The 21,058-nt window shown below is 38.0% G+C and overlaps 1 protein-coding gene, 1 long non-coding RNA gene and 1 other non-coding gene across 5 annotated transcripts in view; 2 read left to right on the forward strand and 1 right to left on the reverse strand.

The window, feature by feature from the left end:
* The window catches only part of EMCN (endomucin), an 83,151-nt gene that overhangs the window by 33,377 nt on the left and 28,716 nt on the right, over positions 1 to 21,058 (forward strand). For 2 of the 3 annotated variants that reach the window (XM_047798693.1, XM_047798694.1), the window contains exon 3: positions 4,325 to 4,435. The exons of the other annotated variant lie outside the window; for it this stretch is intronic. In XM_047798693.1, the coding sequence (XP_047654649.1) occupies positions 4,325 to 4,435 (111 nt within the window). The remainder of the gene's footprint in view (positions 1 to 4,324; positions 4,436 to 21,058) is intronic. 3 annotated transcript variants of the gene reach the window in all.
* LOC125137711 (uncharacterized) overlaps positions 1 to 21,058 on the reverse strand; it is a 146,657-nt gene that overhangs the window by 14,175 nt on the left and 111,424 nt on the right. The window lies entirely within an intron of this gene.
* LOC125110437 (U1 spliceosomal RNA) lies at positions 11,111 to 11,278 on the forward strand. The gene has a single exon (XR_007130620.1). It is a non-coding gene; the product is annotated as a U1 spliceosomal RNA (small nuclear RNA).

Consider the following 21,058-nt stretch of genomic DNA (forward strand, 5'->3'; position numbering starts at 1 on the left):
GGTTAATGAATCCGACTAGGAACCATGAGGTTGTGGGTTCAATCCCTGGCCTCGCTCAGTGGGTTAAGGATCCGGCGCTGCCGTGAGCTGTGGTGTAGGTTGCAGATGTGGCTTGGATCCCGAGTTGCTGTGGCTGTGGTGTAGGCTGGTGGCTACAGCTCCGATTAGACCCCTAGCCTGGGAACCTCCATATGCCATGGGAGCTGCGCAAGAAATGGCAAAAAAAAAAAAACACAAAAAAACAAAAAAACAAAAGTCTATGTGGCTCCAATAATTTGACTATAAAAGTGTTTTTTTAAATAAACCAAATTATATACCATAGTACTAGTATTCTATAACGTATATTTTAGTAAATGTTAATTTTACAAAAAGTCACTTATGCTATAGTCTATTTCTGAAGACAAAGTGACCACACAGGAAACTTTTTCCGTACATCTTAGATAAAACAATACTGTAAGTCAAATCATGTAATTTCAAAGGAATAAAGCTGCTTAATCCCCTTCCCTGCATAGTTTAAAGGTAGTTAAACTCTACCTTTCAAGTCCATCTATTGTAAACACAACTTAAACTTCACATATAATTAATGTCCACATTTGTTGCTTACTCCTCAAAATTGAACCTCTCAAAATGTACAAAATGAATCTGACATTGATAATACCAAAATAAAAAACAAAACAGCCCACATTCCTCACATTTATTCTGCTTCGTTCTAGCCACTGGATCTCACTAAGGCACTGGCTGGAGTCTGGATCTCTTCTCTGCACTCGCACTCTGGTACCAATGAAACTTTCTCAAGCATCTCTTGTGTTAGAGTCTCCTTATTCCAAGTCACATAGAATTTTTAAATTCTTCATATTTTGTCTTTCATGCATTCCACCTATACCAACATTTTAAGACTTAAACATAAATTTTAAAAACATAAGTCCTAAAAGTAAAGGCAGTATTATCCTGATGTTGTAACTTAAATGCATATTTCTCAAGCAAAATAATATTTGCCAAAGCTAACATGTATATTATTACCTAGAGTGAGAGCATGATTAGCACCTGTAGGCCAAAGCAAATAGTTAGTGTTATCTGGGAGAAAATGGCCAGACAGAAAAAATGAAAAAGAGATTGGTTTCCTTTTCCTCTGAAGTGTCAATCATTTCTTGGCAGAAGTCCAGAATCTACTATGCATACACCCAAAGTGCAGGGGGGAACATCTTCCCAAGAAGATATTAATACAAGACTATGATCTTCTCATTTTGATAAATGTCCATCACCTATTTTCTTTTCTTCTGAGATTAGGATTTCAAACATTTAGTGTAACAGAAAATTTTGAAAATTTATATGACTGGGACAGCATGAGTCTCCATATTTTTCATTCTATTCATCTTTCTATTCTATTTTCATAGTCCACCATGTATATGTCTAAATATTTTGGTTACTGTCAAAGAATCCCCATCTCCTTCCACTGCCTAATTGACATTGTTTAACTGACGACAAGCCCTGAATTGAGTGTGGGCTCTATTCTACTCTCATTTGTGAAGCATACTCCACATTAATAGTAGGCAACTCTCTAAGTAACATCTTTGGCATTGTATCCCGTTATTCCATCATTATTCTGTTCTTCTCTTTGTATTTTTGTAAACTGGAAGTTACCCACATCTTTCTTAGTCATATATTCTTTTTTATTATTTTTATTTATTCTATTATAGTTGATTTACAGTGCCCTGTCAATTTCTACTGTACAGCAAAGTGACCCTGTCATGTATGTGTGTGTGTGTGTGTGTGTGTGTGTGTGTATAAAATATTCTTTTACTCATATTATCCTCCACCATGTTCCATCACAAGTGACTGGATATAGTTCCCTGTGCTACACAGCATTGCTTATCCACTCCAAATGCAGTCGTTTGCATCTATTAACCCTAGACTCCCCGTCCATCCCACTCCCTTCCCCTCTCCCTTGGCAACCACAAGTCTGTGGTTCTCCAAGTCCATGAGTTTCTTTTATGTGGAAAGGTTCATTTGTGCCATATATTAGATTCCAGATATCTATGTTGCTGCAAATGGCATTATTTTGTTCTTTTTTATGGCTGAGTAGTATTCCATTGTGTATATATACCACATCTTCCTAATCCATTCATCTGTTTTTGGACACTTAGGTTGTTTCTGTGTCTTGGCTAATAGTGCTTCAGTGAACATACAGGTGCATGTATCTTTCTCAAGGAAAGTTTTGTCTGGATGTATGTCCAATATTGGGATTGCTGGGTCATATGGTAGTTCTATATTTAGTTTTCTGAGGTACCTCTATACTGTTTTCCATAGTGGTTGTGCCAATTTACATTCCCACCAACAGTGTAGGAGGGTATCCTTTTCTCCACATCCTCTCCAGCATTTGTTATTTGTTGACTTGTTAATGATGCCCATTCTGACTGGTGGGATGTGGTACCTCACAGTAGTTCTGATTTGCATTTCTGTAATAATCAGAGATGTTGAGCATTTTTTCATATGCTTGTTGCCCATCTGTTTATCTTCTTTGGAAAAATGTCTATTCAGGTCTTTTGCCCATTTTTTAATTAGGTTGTTGGTTTTTTAGCTGTTGAGTTGTATAAGTTGTTTGTAGATTTCAGAGATTAAGCCCTTGTCAGTTGCATCATTTGAAACTGTTTTCTCCCATTCTGTACTCATATATTCTTTTTTTCCATCACCAAAACTCTTGAGTTTGCTTTAGACTAAGGAATTTTTTAGGCCATCAGGATAGCTTTTTCATGGTTTCTAATTTTTAGCTCAGCAGAAGAATTCTCTGAAGATTTCTGAAGAACTCCTATTCTGATGTATTCCAGGCATATATTCTTGGAGTTCCAGTGAAAAGCAAAATCTTTATCCCAAATGTTTCTCCATCCTCAAGTGCTGAGTTTCTGTACCTTCCTCACTTCCATGCTATTACAATCATTAATGTCTGCTTTCCTACTACAATAAGACATTCCTTTACTTCCTCAGGTATTTCCCTCTCAATTTAATACTTAAAGATTCCGCTGAATTTTGTGCCCATTTCCACTCATTCTTTCTCATTTGTGGTGTTGCTGTAGACTACATTCAAATTTATTCACTTTTTCTGGCCTACCAACTCCCAAAGGCTTTTTACCTGAAGACCTATTAACCCACTGTCTATGAGGTCTTCCTGAAAACTATCAATTTCTCTAGCATGGATCTATCAATTGCACTAAGAATTTGCATTACACTGTAAATGCTTGTCACCACAGGATGAAAGCTGACTGGCACTTGTGGAAGGCATCAGCAATTCAGGTTTCCATACCTCTTTGTGATAGATGTCTGGTAAACTGCTTTCCCTCCCATATCCAGCCAACATTGTATCTGTCAGACATTAAACATGCATTAACCAGCATGCCTGTCTTTTCTTTACTAACTCAATATTCCCCATGCTAGACTTTGAAAAGACTAAATGTCATAAACCATTTTTAATAATATTGCGCAAATATAGACTGTTTAAAGTGATCTTATTCCATTGTTATTTTTGAAACTCAGCTTGTTTATTTCTTTGTTGTTAAATTTCCTTTTTTCAAAAAATGAACTAAATATACTTAAAAGTTTATTCTATCTACTTCCTGTTATTTTTCCTCCTGGCTATGCCACCTCCCTGAAAATTCCCTCCTAAATAGAATGGGAACCATGGTACCATCTTCAACTACTACTACTTCCTTACCAGCCCCTTTCTAGGGTAGCTAAGCCACTAAGTTTTGCATCAGAAAGGTTTGGCTCTCTCCTGTTACAAGTTACATGACTGTGGGAAAATCATGTAACTTTTCTGAGTCATACATACAATTATAATCACAATTACTATGTATTTTATAGAATTACTATTATGATCAAATGAACCTATAGCAGACACATAGGAGAGTCTAATGTTCCTCCATTTTATAAAAGGTAGGTAACTGACTCACCAAAAGGCAGATATCAAAACAGTAGCTTTTTATATCTTTTTGGGTTTTTTGGGGGTTTTTTTAGGATTGCACCCATGGCATATGGATATTCCCAGGCTAAGGGTCCAATCGGAGCTACAGCCACAGCAACATCAGATCCAAGCCATGTCTGTGACCTATACCACAGCTTTACAGCAACACCAGATTCTTAACCCACTGAACAAGACCAGGGATCAAACCCACAACCACATGGTTCCTAGTTGGATTCGTTTCTGCTGTGCCACGATGGGAACTCCAAAATATCTTGATCGGAAGACTTTAAGTAACTCATCTTCAAGTCGTAACTGACTATCTAGTGATTACTTATGCCCCTGATGACTACTTTCTTTCTACATGATTAGGAACTCCAGTCGAAGGTACCACGAAGACTGCGTCCTTCACTATAAATGCAACAGTGACAAGTATTTCACTTTCAGATGCTGTTTTAACATTGCAAAGTTCCCCGTTCCAGAGTAAGTGTAAGAATTTCTGCTGAAATATTGAACTAATGTACTGGGTAGAACTAAACTTAGAATGTTCTGCAACCTATAGCTACCAAAGAACCATACCTCACTTATAGTCTCCCCTGGTCTCTACCAAATGCGGCAACTGTTTGACAACTTTGCTTTGTAAAGTGATAACTCTGTCCCTCCATAGTCACAAATGAGTGGGTACCAAGGAGAATCAACTCAAGACTGGGCAGTAATCTATAGTATCGCTTGGCACAAAAAGGTGAATTTGGCCAAAAAATTAGACAAACCTTTATGAAACTGGAAAATTCTTAGAAAGAAACAGACCACTAAAATTTACTCAAAGAAGATAAAGAAGACTGAAAAGTCCTAAACAATTTAAAGTTCTACATTAAAAATTTAACATGGGCCTATGAAGAAAACTCCAAGTAGGATGGCTTCAATTGTGAATTCTATAAAAATATTCTCAAAAATAACTATATTAATTCTTTTCAAACTCTTATAGGATGTAGAGGAAACATGACACAAATAATTATCTGAGGCAAGTATTACCCTAATACCAAATTCAGAAAAGAATGAAAAGGCAAATGAAGAAAACTACAGATCAAATTCTTCATGAACATAGATGCAAAGACCCTTAATAAAGCATTAGAAAATAAATCAGTAACTTATGAAAAGGGATATAAAACATAAACAAGTGGAATTTATCCAGGAATGCAAGGTTGGTTTAATGTATGAAAAATCAGGTAATGTAATACACCATATTAGTAGAATCAGTAGATCTAGAAAAGACGTTTAACAAAATTGATCACCCGCTCACAACTAAAACTCTTAATGAACTAAAAATAAATTGGAACTTCCTCAAACTGATAAAGGATATCTATGAAAAACAGCAAACATCATACTTAAGAGTGGAATACTTAATACTTTCTGCTTAAAATCTGGAACACAACAAAGATGTCCACTCTCACCAATTCTATTCAAAATTATAACCAGAATTTCTGAACAGTATGATACAGTAATAGATTGATAGAGATAGAGCTACTCATTCATCCAGATTGGAAAGGAAGTAATAAAAGTGTTTTTCTCAGCAGGCTATTTCATTATCTGTGTAGAAAACCCAAAGACTCCACAGTAAAACTACTAGAACTAATAAAGAGTGTTCTCTATCATGGGATACCAGACATATAAAATTAAATCATATTTCTGTATGTTAGTAATGACAATCTAAAAATAAAATTAAGGAAATGAATCCATCCATGATAATAAAATAGTTAAGGATAATTTAAAATATAAATGCAAAATGTGTACACTGAACTAAAAAATACTTCCATGAGAAATTAAACAACTAACCAGAAATTTCTGAGTTGATGAACATGTGAGATTTGAGCAGAGTGGTATACTAGCAAAGGGCATAGAAGCTCCACGATTTTTGTCCATACCTTGCCCTGTGCATCTCTTCCATCTGGCTGTTCCTGAATTATATCCTGGTATAATAAGCTAGTGATCTAATGAGATAACTGAGAGTGAATTAGCAAGAAAGATTTGTCCACATCAGTAGGACTAGTGGGTATCAGATGCAACAACTAGGCATGTCTGATTCCTTACCCTGTGTTTTCTTTATCCCACGCCACCACCTCCCCAGGCTTTTTGTCTTAGGTCAGTTAGCCAAATAGGCTAGTCAGTGGTAACTAGTATATCATCAAAGGGGCTGTGTGGGACCCTAAGAAGAAAACCAAAGCAGAGATGAGCCCCTTCTAATAACTGGACATTCGCAGTGTAGAGTCTGGCATCAGAGTACATCTGGGAGGTGCAATGAGTGTGAGCCAGCAGGCCAGACACAGCAGAGCAGGGAGGGGAAGGCAATCTGTGCACTTTTAATGTAATGCACACACAATTTAAATAATATATTTATTTTAGCATTATGTGAAAAGACTGTTAGTTTTAGTGATTCAGACAAGCCCACTAAGGATCAAAATAGAAAAATTTTCATTAGTACAATTACATCTGGTACTTGAGCAAAGAAATCAGATTTTAAAACCTTACTGCCAGTGGGAAAGTGCTAATGAAATGCAAAAAAGGCATCGTTTTGATTCTGCCTGTAGTCACACAAAGCCATTTCAAGGGTTCATGGGAAAGAAGGAACCATGTGTAGGGAGGAGAATGTAGAATGTGGGTGCTGTTGCCACCAGATGTTTAAAAATTTTAAGAGGCTAGTGATACATGGTTTGGACATCTGCTTCCTTAAGTTTTATACTGTAATGATCTACCATCCATTTTCATAACAAATATATTTGTTTCCAAGTATATAACCATCAACAATGCCAGAAATAGAAAAAAAATAAAAGCAAACAGAAACACTCTACTTAATTATATATAAAATCAGCAGTTCCCATTGTGGCACAGTGGAAATGAACCCAACTGGTAACCATGAGGATGCGGGTTCGATCCCTGGCCTCGCTCAGTGGGTTAAGGATCTGGTGTTGCCATGAGCTGTTGTGTAGGTTGCAGGCATGGCTCGGATTCCGTGTTGCTGTGGTTGCAGCTGTAGCTCCGATTTGACCGCTAGCCTGGGAACTTCCATATCTTGCGGGTGTGGCCTTAAAAAAAGAAAAAAAAATTCCATTCTGGGTAATTCTGAACTAGAAAACCTAAAAAGCAAGGGGGACTGAAGTAGCAAGGTTTTAGTAGAGTGATTCAGAGACCACTGTGGTGACTCATGTGCATGCTTACAGCATAAGGAGGCAGGTATGATGAGGAAGGAGGGTTAGTAGAGAAGAATGGAGAGAGACTATGGAGCAAGATTAGAGAGACAGAGAGAGAGAGAGAGAGTAATAGGACCTTGAGATCCCGATTCCTTTTTTTCTTTTTACACACACACACACACACACACACACACACACTTTTTCTCACATTATCCTCCATCATGTTCCATCACAAGTGACTAGATGTAGTTCCCTGGAGATCTCCTGATTCCTGGCAGCTTTCAGTTCCAGTCTACATGTATCTTCAAAAGAAGCAATTCCCTTATTCTATCCTCTGTGATTTGAAGTAATCTATACGTGTAGTTAAAATAACCCTGACCAGAGATGTAGTAATCTATAACAGCCTTATCAGATCCCATCCATTGAAAGTAACAGATGTATTTTTTGGCACACCCATAGTCTTTTTTTTTTTTCTTTTGTCTTTTTTGCCATTTCTTGGGCCACTCCCACGGCACTTGGAGATTCCCAGGCTAGGGGTCGAATCAGAGCTGTGGCTGCCGGCCTACGCCAGGGCCACAGCAATGTAGGATCCGAGACGCGTCTGTGACCAACACCACAGCTCACGGCAACGCCGGATCCTCAACCCACTGAGCAAGGCCAGGGATCAAACCCGCAACCTCATGGTTCCTAGTCGGATTCGTTAACCACTGAGCTATGACGGGAACTCCCTGGCACACCCATAGTCTTTAGTAAGAAGTGGCTACAGGTGGCTCATTGTCTCCAAGTCTCTTCCTGGGAGACCTCCAAGGCAGAAGGAGACACAGTGGAAACTGTGGACGGCCAAGGTCCACTCATCTAGAAACACAATGAAAACATCCATTTCCTCTTTTTTATTGTAATAATCTTAGGCACACCATAAAGAAGGTTATCTAGAAGAAGTCTAATTTCACGCCGTAATTGTAAACTAATAATATTATGTATTAGTCACGACATAGAGGAATTTGAAGAGCAGGGTCATTTCTCCTTCATTTGAAGAACGTTTCCTTGTGGTAGTGTTGCAGGCTCTGAATGAAGTAGGACCAATTTTGTAAGCAATATGTGTCTGAAAGTTATCTTTAGCAAATAGAAACCTCATCCATCTCATAATATGATTGTCCCAAATACGAACAAGAATAAAATATGTACATGCAAAATGTTTAGCAGCTGAAGATGAAACTCAAATAATTTGTACTCTGCACTAATATCCACCCATTCAGTGCCTGTTGAGAAAGATGTCATTTAAAGACCATGGTTTATTAAAGTTTAGCACTTATGTAGAAGTCTGTGGTCAGCCCCATGGGTCACTTAAGATTCCTAATTCTGCCTTGATTCATGCAATAAAATGCCTTCTGCATCTCAGTTCTGTGAACTATTGTACTTATTTAGCTTCTAAACAGTCTGAAGTGGCTTTCTTCTAGGTAGTTGTAAAAACACACACCCACAAAGCCATTTCTTGTCCAGTGAAAGACGCCAGAAAGCAAGATAATGAAGAAGGCCATTTACTGCCTCTCTTTGTATTTGTCATTTAATTAACCAGTTCTATGCAAAGTCCTTTAGATATTTAGTTGTAAAACTCATTCCTTGCGAAGCCAGCCTATCTAGACCTCTCTTGTTCCTCAAGATGCTTCCTGCTAAGCATGGACCCCACTTGACATAAGGGGTGTGCACACATTTCCAACTGCGTATTATGAAACTATGATTCCTGGTTAGCAGGCAAGACTCCCTTTCCCTCTCCACCCCTCACACCCATAAACCTTCAGAATGAGTGCAGCCAAGACAGAGACAAAAAAGAGAAAAACCAATCTGTTGACAAGGAAAGTCTGAACAGCTAAAGGTTCATTTACCCCTTAAACATGTGGGCAGTGAGTCCTTGGCTAGTGACTTATCAGATAAAGGCATTTGTGGTACATTATCGAAAATGTAACTTGATTTAGAATAGAAAAAAGTTGGTGAAGTTAATTGCTTTACTCTTTAGAAAAGTGGAATGTGGATCAAGAAAAGAAGCATAATCATTTCCCATTCTCTTAAAGTTGTGTATATTTCCCAGTTTACTCTTTTATTCTGCCCTTAAAAGACAAATTCCTGGAATACTAGGATATTTTTTCCGGAGCTGCATCTGCTGCATATGGAAGTTCCCAGGCTAGGGGTCTAATCAGAACTGTAGCTGCCGGCCTGCGCCAAAGCCACAGCAACTAGGGATCCAAGCTGCATCTGCGACCCACACCACAGCTCATGGCATCACCAGATCCTTAACCCACTGAGCGAGGCCAGGGATCAAACCCGCAACCTCATGGATCCTAGTTGGGTTTGTTACTGCCGAGACACAAAAGGAACTCCCTAGAATACTAGGATTTTTAAGATAGAAATACTCATCAATTCAGTAATTTGGCTTTTTAAAGAAATGAGAGGCCTTTGGATTGATTCATAAATTAATTTATTCGCCAACAATCTTTTGGAGACCACCTGTAGCCTGGAGTGCCCCCGGGGCTTCTGGGATTGGCCAGTAATTCTTTGCCTTCTTTCGTGCACAGATGCATCACTCTGACTTGCGTTAAGCAGAAATGAGTAGCATTTATAAGTAATCAGTAGGTTACTTAGGGCTTGTTACATAACATGTATATGTAACAAAGAGTTTATTATATATTTTCTTGTTTGCATAATTTATCCTAGTTTAGTATGGTGTTCGTTTTTATACAAAAAGCATATATAATTGTACAATAGCCAAGTAGCCACTTCAGAGAGGCCACTGGCTGAACATGAGAATGGCCTCTGCCTAAGCCTCTCCTTTTCAAGGCATCACACCCTTCTTAGAAAAAAAAAGGGAGCACTCTGGTCATGCCAAGAGGAAGTTAGCATTTTGGTTGTGAACAGGGATTCTGGGAACAGGCAGCTCAGGCTCAAATAACAGCACGACCCTTTTTTTGGACTGTGGCCTTTGGGAAGCCGCTTAACTTCTCTGTGCCTCCCTCTGTTTCCTCATCTGTGTTAAGGAACCAGGTTGATGAAGACTACATGACTTGGCCAAGTTTAAATTAAAAGGTGAAGTTCAATTCCTGTTTTGCTTGTTCCAAACCCCATAAACATCACTATACTATACTTGCTTCATGACAACTATTTTACATCAAGTATCTAAAGGAACTAGAAAACATCTTTTAATTGGGTACATCAAATGCCTGACAAGCATTAATGTAACACAAGAGCTTGTGGGACTGCCTGGCTGACTGAATAACCAGGGTGGTTCTCTTGCAGTTGCCATATTTATTCCTTTTTTTTTTTTTTTTCTCCTGTCTTTTTAGGGCTGCACTCACATCATATGGAAGTTCCCAGGCCAGGGGTCAAATAAGAGCTGTAGCTGCTGGCCTACACCACAGCCACAGCAATGCTGGATCTGAGCCGAATCTGCGACAAACACCACAGCTCACAGCAATGCCGGATCCTTAACCCAATGAGAGAGGCCAGGGATCGAACCCACATCCTCATGGATACTAGCTGGGTTCATTAACCACTGAACCACCATGAGAACTTCCTCAGATTGATTCTTGACTGCGTGTTTTGTTCATCCTGCCCTCCTCATTTATGTGGTCCTTCCTTCTTGCCCTGCTCCTTCCTCCAATTGCTTATTCAAATTCTGAACAACCATCAAGAGCCTCTAAAAATATTACCTCAGTATTTCCCACAACTTAGTGAATAGTGCCAGATATGTGTACCATCTGCACAGTTGTTTATTTAGTACTTTCTTTAAATTGATGCACTTTTTATTCTTAAATTTGTTTGAAAAGGAAACCATCATAAATGAAACACGAGTTTCACTTGGCATAAACAGAAGCTATAAAATCACTCTGATGTAGGCAAAATAAAATTCTAGCTAGATTTTGTTTCTTGCCAAAGGCTCTCAGTTTGAGGCTAATTTGACCTTGTTTAAGAAATAAATTAATCACTTGCCTGACAAGGGCGATGCCAGGCTCATGAAGGTGGTTTTCCCCAGGGCAAGGCTTATCCATTGCACCCTGGGATCCATGCTGACCCCCACGATTTCCCCAAATGTGGGAAATTCAATTGCATAATATGTGGCTGCAGGGGACTGCATTTGCATTTTCCCCTGCATGGGGTGTGGGGAAGATAAGCACAAGCTAGTATTAATGACATCTTTGCATCAAATCACAATCTTGAAACTTCTTCATTAAAATAATTAAAATAAAGCTGAAAAGAAAATAACTTTCTCACTGAGTGTTTCAATCTTATTTAAAGCCACTTTCCAGTATTGCCTTATAGAATCTCTCATACAATGCTATGTAATCTCATCCTTTGGAAAACACCAATTTATCTGATCATCTAGCCTCATCATTTCTTTTGTGAATGGCACCATTTAGCTATGGCATTTGGGAACTTAATTACAATGTTTCTTATATGATATTTAATTAATTTGTATCACTTCATGTGGGTGGATACAAAAGGAATCCTCAGGATAATAAAGTCTTAGTCACAAGAGATGGTTTGGCCAAACTAGAAATAATATCATGTACAATGACTCAGTCAATGCTTTGTATGGAAATGATAAGGAAAATGTGAAATGGTCATAGTAAATTATCTTTAAGCAAATTAGTAATGAATTATATAAGGGAATGGCTGTATATATATTTTTCCTGGCCTGTTAGTGATAAGTCATATCATGTGTAATTATATACAGCTATATATAGCTGGAAATACAATGGCCTTTGTAAGATAAGAGTATTTAGCAAAGTTATTTATTGTATCACTGCTTAAGCTTTCTGTTTTAAAAGCTAATAGTTTAAGCAAAGTTCAGTTTTGGATTAAATTGTGGATTAAAGTTTAGCATTTCTAAGTTCATTTGCATTTCATAAGATTTCAGTTTCATATCCACCCTAAGGTTTTGGTCTGTACTAAACATCCAAGTTTGAGACCAGGTTAACAGAATGCCCTACACTCATTTGCAATTTGATTTTGCTTACTCCCTCTAATAGCTCAGAGTTTGGCTTTTTCTCAAAACACGTGTGCATTATGAAAGTTATAAATAAAAATCAGGAACAGTTCACAAATGTCTCCACTTTTCATTAACTTCCACACAACTTTAGCCATATTCCATAGCATTATCATCTCTATTAAGCTTATATCCACAGAACTGAATCCAAATCTGAAAGCAATAAGCCATATGAAAACATTTTATTACCCTCACCCTTGATTTCAGGGGGGGGGAAGGTATATATTTTTTCCAGTATTGATTAAATATTTAAGATTTGCAGAATTCTGTCCTCAGAATAAGAATATATTCATTCATATATAAAAGTCTACACCTCTTAAGACCCAATAAGAAGGGTTTGAATTAGGATGTAATTATGTTATTTTTCTTTTATGTAATATTTCCCTTTAAAATTAGTATGCATTTTTGGAAGATGGAAAATGCAAAAAAAGGATAATCAGAAGGTTTTGTATGATGTGAGATTAAAAATTTTTCATTCTCAATAAAGTCTATCTGCAAGAAAGGTTATGACCTGATATTAAAAGCAGGAGGAACAAAGGATTTTGATTTCATTTGTATTCTAATCCTCTGGCAGCTGATAAATATTTTAACCACATCTTCCAAACACAGGGTTATGCCATGTTTAAAAGTATTTTAACTAGTTATCAAAAGTTGGAATTAATTATATAAGTTTTCCACTCAGAACAGTTTAGTGTCGGGGGAAAAAAAACGGTCTATTTTAGTAAAAGAGGATGGACCTTAGAACCAAGAACCCTGAATTGTAATCATAGTGCTCCCCTTGAGAAAATAGTTTTACTTCTTTCAGCTAATATTTGCAGACTGCAAAATAGAAATAACATCTCTCTGGCATTCATCAGCAATTAATATATGATGTGATCATAACGGTTGCTTTAAAATGATTGCTGTTATCATCTGACTGATAATTTTATTTTTTTTATTTATTTTTTTTATTTTCCCACTGTACAGCAAGGGGGTCAGGTTATCCTTACATGTATACATTACAATTACATTTTTCCCCCAGCCTTTCTTCTGTTGCAACATGAGTATCTAGACAAAGTTCTCAATGCTATTCAGCAGGATCTCCTTGTAAATCTATTCTAAGTTGTGTCTGATAAGCCCAAGCTCCCGATCCCTCCCACTCCCTCCCCATATCACTAATTATTAGAGAAATGCAAATCAAAACTATAATGAGGTGTCACCAGTCAGAATGGCCATCATCAAAAAGTTTACAAACAATAAATGCTCCCTCCCCCTCCCATCAGGCAGCCACAAGTCTCTTTTCCAAGTCCATGATTTTCTTTTCTAAGGAGATGTTCATTTGTGCTGGATATTAGATTCCAGTTATGAGTAATATCATATGGTATTTGTCTTTGTCTTTCTGGCTCATTTCACTCAGTATGAGATTCTCTAGCTCCATCCATGTTGCTGCAAATGGCATTATGTCATTCTTTTTTATGGCTGAGTAGCATTCCATTGTGTATATATACCACCTCTTCCGAATCCAATCATCTGTCGATGGACATTTGGGTTGTTGCCATGTCTTGGCTATTGTGAATGGTGCTGCAATGAACATGCGGGTGCACGTGTCTCTTTTAAGTAGAGTTTTGTCCGGATAGATGCCCAAGAGTGGGATTGCGGGGTCATATGGAAGTTCTATGTATAGATTTCTAAGGTATCTCCAAACTGTTCTCCATAGTGGCTGTACCAGTTTACATTCCCACCAACAGTGTAGGAGGGTTCCCTTTTCTCCACATGCCCTCCAGCACTTGTTATTTGTGGACTTATTAATGATGGCCATTCTGACTGGTGTGAGGTGATAGCTCATGGTCTGACTGATAATTTTAAATAAGGCATTCATTTTCCCTTAAAAATTGAATTTAAATAGGTAGAATTAGTTTTATTAGTATTAGTATTATTTTTCTATTGTTATTTGTTTTATTCCCTATGTTTTTACTAGAGACCTGATGGTAGGCAGTGCACCTGCAGCTCTAGAGTCAAACAAGAAACCTCAGTCCTCTCGGAGGTACATTCCAACTGACAATGAATATATTTTAAAAAATAAAGTACATGTCCGTAGAGTGATAAAAGTCCTGTTGAGCAAATGAAGGAAGGTGGACTCACCAGGAGGGAGATGAGGGACAACTTTAGACAAGGCGGTTGGAGAAGACTTTTCAAAGTGGTGACATCTGCCCAGAGCCTGGATGACAGGAAGGAGCCAGTGTAGGTCTGGGAGGATAAAACCGAGGCTTAGGGAAGAGCGAGCAGGAAAGCCTGAGGCAGGAGGAGCCCTGGGGCAGGGTGAAATGGCTGGAGATGAATGGAGTGAAGAGCAAGGCAGAGGCCATATGCTCTGAAGAATGGCCAGCTGTAGTAAGGAGAAGAATAAGGAACCCTTGGAGTAGCAAGAGTTAAATTTTAAGATTTTTCTAGGTCACTGTTGCCGGTACTGAGGGGAGAGATATAAGTACAAATGAACCACAGTTGTTTAAATGCTGAGACATATTTGGAATATATTTTGAAGCTAGAGTTGACGGGGTGAGAAAAAGAAAAGAATCAAGAAAGGCCACTGTGTTTTGCTCGTGCACCTAGAAGACCTGGTACCATACTTCCATCTAAAAAGGTGAAGGGGTGGGGGGGCGGATTCGAGGATACCAGTCAAGAGTTCCATTTGGGGCATGTTAAATTTGAGCTGCTGGTAAGACAGTCAAGTGAAGATATATAGGAAACAAATGAATATTTTTAGACTATCATTATTGGGCTTTCTATTTGTCTCAATTTTTTCGACATTTTTCCATGTGGCAAATCTTGGTTCATGGTGGTTACACACAAAGTTGTTGAAGTGATCACTGATTATAATTGATTATAATTCTCTCAAGTGGTTTTACCTGTAGAAAGCTCTTATGAACTACATTTACATTAGAGGAATTCCCTAAGCTTCAGAAGTATCTGTCTGGACCATTCTGAATCTCCCTCAGTTGAGGAGATACATAACATCTTAGTAAGAATATGGCACATGGCAGTGCCACTCATGAAGTCTCTACCCAAGGTTCTGTAGTTGTCTGGCTTATCTTGGCGTATCTAAGATGTGGGATTGTACCAGATGCTCCAAAGGAGGGTTCAGCAAACTATGGCTCACGGGCAAGTCCGGCCTTGACCTACTTTTCTAAATCAAGTTTAGCTGGACCATTACCACACCTATTCTTTATATACTATATATGGCTGCATTCACACTCCAATGGCAAATAGAATAGTGGCTACAGAGACCTATGACCCACAAAGCTTAAAATCCTATCTGACCCTTTAAGAAAAAGTTGGCTGACTCCTGCTCAGAAGTTTCTTCTTATCAAGAAGGCTCATGATTTTATGGTTTGAGAAAAAGTGAATCAAAAATGAGTAGAGAGTGAGATCTATTTACCACCCAAAACAATTGTGAGAGGAGATGTGATATTCACCGTTTAATTTTAGCAATTTTCTTTTCTTTCCTCTAAAGCTGAGATTCAGAGTTCAATCACAGCAACAGTAAGTTAATTTTCTTTTCTCTGAAAATAATTCTGGGTAAAATCCCAAGAATGAGACAAAGTAGATCAATCAGTTTGAGGGCAGGGTGAAACAGTACAAAGGAAGATGTTACACGGCAACTAAAATATTTAAGAAAACTTACATTTAAAATAATGCAGACCAGGATAATATACAATGATGTGTTGAGTGCTCTGGGGCTGGGGCGAGTGGAACCAGCTCTGGTAAATACATAAAGTCTGTGGAATTTTCCTCTGCCCAGAACCTACTGTTCCTGCTCTTTCCCTGTGGTCAGCTTGCCCTCTCTCAGAAGAAAAGACTGTGTATTTGCTGTCTTCTCTACTTTCTAACAAAGCTTGGTCCTGGCATCCAAAGAGATGTTGTCATTAACTACAGTTAACAGCCTAAAATGTTATTACTCCAAGAAATGCTCATGCTTTGCCCCCCTTAGGTTTTGTTTGTTTGTTTGTTTGTTTTGTCTTTTTAGGGCTGCACCCACAGCATATGGAAGTCCCCAGGCTAGGGGTAGAAATGGAGCTACAGCTGCTGGCCTACACCACAGCCACAGCAATGTGGGATCTGAGCTGTGTCTGCAACCTACACCACAGCTCACGGCAACACCAGGTCCTTAACCCACTGGGTGGGGCCAGGGATTGAACCCACGTTCTCTCGGATATTAGTCAGGTTCCTTACCACTGAGCCACAATGGGAACTCTTCCACCCTTAGTTTTAAACTGAATAAATTTTGGATGATGGAGCAATGGAAACTGAAAAAGGTTACTGGGTAGAGGACAATGGTAATGTTGCATCTTCCTGTTGTTTTGAAATTATAATTGAGGGATTTTTAGTCTTCCTACATCCTCTCTGGTACTTACATAAATGACAAATCTCTTAGGCTCTCAATCATAATCACCACTGGTATATATAAAATAAGAAACATATAAAATAAACCTAAAAATCATGTAACTAAAAAAAAATCGGAAAAGTAAAACCATGAAAATTATGTGACTCTAATAACATTTTCATCACATGCCCTAAATAATCATCATAGTCTCCCTTCTATCTTTTGTGTTCAAGGCCTTAGAAACTGAAATTATTCTGCTTTTAAGTTTTAATTATTTATCATCTACATAATACATCTAATGAATAAAGAAGTTATTTTTATACTGTTAACTCTAGTTCACCCCATCCCCATATTTTTATTCTTATTTCCATCTACATAGTCTAGAAATGCACTAGAAAAAAGCAATGGAAAAAACAAAATAAAATAAAACATAGAAAATAGTACATCCAGCCAGAGAGGGCAGCTTCGCATTGGGCTGATACTTTGCACTGTTCTGGAGAAGTCCTAGCCCCCTGCTTCATAGATTGGTTACTGGGGAGAAGTTACACATGGAAGAGATTTGGGAAACTGCCAAGTTGTCAGCTCCTTTTAAGGAGAGACTGAAGCATATTTTATTTTGTTTAAAAGAACTATATTTACAAAATGCCAGTTTTAACTATAATTAATTTTTAAATGTAATAAAAATCCCATTTAGACTCTATTTTTGAGTTATAGAAACTAATTCTCCTAAAACAGATAATATACAAACCAATGATTTGAAAAGCGGACTAGAAAGACATGAGGTTGATGCTATTAGCTGTGAGAAAAGTCAGTCTCCAACTTCAGATATACGTTGGGGCTACAGGCTAAATCCAGAGTTACTCAAAAATATTTAACAAACATTCAGCCATATGGTCAAGTACAGGCATCTTCCTTAAAATAACGTACTTCTCTTTTAGGTGAGGTTATGGTAGACTTCTAGCCCATGGAATTATTAGTACTCCTTCCTTCTAATAGATATGAGTTAATATACATTTCATCTTTAACTCAAATGTACAGAGGCCACACGTTTGATATTTTCTTTCCTACTATGCATCTAGCTTTCATTTTCTTGAAAAACTATGTTTTTACCACTCTCTTCAAAAACTATTATTAAGGGTCTAGAAATGGGTGATTGTTTTATGTTAGATCTTTTTTTGGAATTCAGAATAAGTAAGGCACCTATACATAAAATGTATGACATTTAACTTTGTGTAATAAAGATAAAAGAAAGATAGTCATAGTTACATGGAAATCATCGATCCAGGTCTGAAGACAAGTTGTTCCATTCAACAGAGAGAAGGTAGTATGAGTGGGCAGCTTTGTTTAACAGTGCTAAGCATAAGAAATTCATGCCCAATATCAAAAACATACGTAAAGCATGCGGGCAAGTCAAACTTCAACTTCCCACTGTAATACACCTGGTGATGCTTCAAATTGAGTATAATCCCCTGATAAGTATTCAGAATGACATATTCAACCAACCACCACTAACCAAGGCATTCAATAAATATTCATTCTGTTCCATTACTTGTAATACCAACTAAGAGTTATGAATGATACACAGAGCCTGCCATTAAGGGTACAAAAGGAGACTATTCAATATTATAAATGACTCTAATAACTCTAGAAGTCATGTAGGCATAAAGTAATATGCTATAGACAAGCCTCGGATAACTTTATGTGAAAATCAGAGAAGGGAGATAATTTTTTTCCTTTAGCTGTGCTTGTGTTAATATTGGGTGGGAAAAAGCAGCTTAAGAAAGATGAGGAAAGGGTTCATGAAAAAAATGACCTTCTAATTGCCAGATTTTTTCTGCTTACTCATTTTTCTACCTCTGAGTTCAGAGCTAATGAGGGGACCCACTAAAAAGTGATGAAAGACTGTTTATTCCTTAGAGATATATGCAGACATCATGTGGCCATTACAATTTTAAGCAATGATAGAATTCACGCTTCTTTAGTCTTATCAGTTTCCCACAGACAAGCAAGCTAATAACTTGTCTTTGAAAATGAACCTTTTGATTTCTTTGATAAGAGACCTCAACTCTGAAGAAAAATGGATCAATATACCTCAGTGTACTGGGAAAGAAAGAAACCGTTTGCCCTTAATTTTCTGAAAATACAACCAACTATATTAGGGTTTTTCAGAGAAACAGAACAAAGAGAATGTGCCTAAATATGTATTCATATACACTTATGTAAGTCTCTAAAGAGACTGATTACAAAGAACTGGCTCACGCATTACTGAGTCGGAGAAGTCCCAAGATCTCAGTTGGCAAACTGGAAGCCTGGGAAGGCAGCAAAGTGGTTGATATAGTTCTAGCCCCGGTACAAAGGGCTGAGGATTGGGTGAGCCAATGGCGTAAGTTCCAGCCTGAAAGCTGGCAAGCTCAAGACCGAGACGAGCCAATATTTTAGTTCAAAGGCGAGGAAACACTGATAAGCCAGTTCAAGGCAATCAGGCAAAAAGGCTTCCTTCTCACTCCAGGGAGGGTCAGCCTTTTTGTTCTATTCAGGCCTTCAACTGATTGGATGAGAGCCCCCACATTAGGTAGGGCAGCCTGTTTTACTGTCTACTGATGTGAATGTTAATATATCCAAAGACGCATTCACAAACACAACCAGAACAGTGCTTGACCGTGGCCAAGTCAAGTTGACACATGAAATTAATCATCACAACAACATTCCCATAGTGACCAGCGCAGCTGTGAAAATTCTCATTATACCCCTCTTTACTTTTTCAATTGGGTTTCAGGACATCAGTTGTACTGTAGACATTAATTTTGATGAAAAATCAGAAGCCAATGCAGACAAGTCCCATCAAAACTGACCTCTGGCCTTTGCAAAGGAAGATGTTCGATCCTAGTTTATTCATTGTGCTTGACTTGTTATGTAATGCCTGGGAACTTGTTGCAATCTCTAGAAAGTTGTATAATGTGAAGCACTGAATTATTTTATACAGAGGATATCTGCATATTCTAACTTTAAAAAACAGAATTGTGACACTTAGAATGTTGTTCTAAGTGTTGTTCACTTAGAATGCACTCAAAGTAGAAATATACCCATAGCAAAGCAACATCCAGAGGGTTTTTTGTTTTTGTTTTTGTTTTTGTCTTTTTGTCATTTCTAGGCCTGTACCTGTGGCATGTGGAGGTTTCCAGGCTGGGGTCCAATCAGAGCTGTAGCTGCCAGCCTATGCCAGAGCCACAGCAACGCCAGATCCGAGCCGTATCTGCAACCTACACCACAGCTCATGGCAACACCAGATCCTTAACCCACTGAACGAGACCAGCGATCGAACCCGCAACCTCATGGTTCCTAGTCAGATTCGTTAACCACTGAGCCATGATGGGAACTCTGTTGTTTTGGGTTTTTTTTAAAACCTTGGAAATTTTATGTTGTTTTAAAATTAGTTGAGAATAAAATATCTGTTATAGAATAAGAAATACATCAATATTTATGCAATATGGTCTGGCATAAACTTCCACTTAGGAGACTGTATGAATTTATAAATCTAGGTATGGCTAAGTAATTTCTCCTCTAGTTAATGGATCCTATATCAGTCTCTACAAAGTGCCCTGCCCTGTTCTGCAGCTCTCTAGTCTACATTGAAAGGTCAAAAAAACTCACAGTGTCAACTGATTAGTTAGCCAGCACTCACTTTGAGAACCAACACATTTTAATGATATTGCTAAGGGTGTGAGCTCCTCCAATAAACCCTACAACATATTGACCCCATTAGGAATAATTCTTTCAGTCTCCTTCTATGTATTTGCAGTCTGGTTCGGCCTAGTGAAGGAAGAAGGTGTTTTCTTTGTCTCGGTAGAAAGAATACCTTCTTGATTGGAGTCCAAATTGAAATATTTCATGGAACAAAACTAAGAGGCATTTACTTATAACTCATTCCTACTGAGGGACAGCAGCTTATGCAGCATAGTATCGTGGTTGACAGAACAGAGACAAGAATCTGCATTCAAACCCCAGCTCTGCCACTGACCTGTTGTATAAGCTTGGGAAAGTTATTTCGGCTCTCTGGACCTGTTTCCATTTTATGAAATGAAAATATTATTAACACAATAGTGATTGTAAAACACTTAGAACAATGCTTGGCACATAGTGTCCCATAAGGGCTTGAAAAGGAAATCCTTTTTAATGTTTTCATGTCCATATTTTGGATTGCTTACATTATATTCTCAGAAAGCATAGGGCATGAGTTTCCCAGTGTTTTCAGGTAATACTATTCAAATTGTGAATTCAAAGTAAAATGAAATGTCTAATTTGGGGAGGGTGATGAGAACATTCTAAAACTTTCAGAATGTTGAGAAAAAAATTCACTGATCTCATTGATAATGATGCCATTAACAAGTAAGATGAACTCAACTCACTTAACATCTGTTGGCTGCATGGTGCAATGGACAGGAAACAGAAAGGGTTTCAAGTCATATGTGGCATCTGGCTTAGCTCTTCCACTTACTGTCAGACGCACTACCTTATCTCTCTAA

Source organism: Phacochoerus africanus, chromosome 10 (genome assembly GCF_016906955.1).
Source record: "Phacochoerus africanus isolate WHEZ1 chromosome 10, ROS_Pafr_v1, whole genome shotgun sequence".
Classification (NCBI taxonomy): domain Eukaryota; kingdom Metazoa; phylum Chordata; class Mammalia; order Artiodactyla; family Suidae; genus Phacochoerus; species Phacochoerus africanus.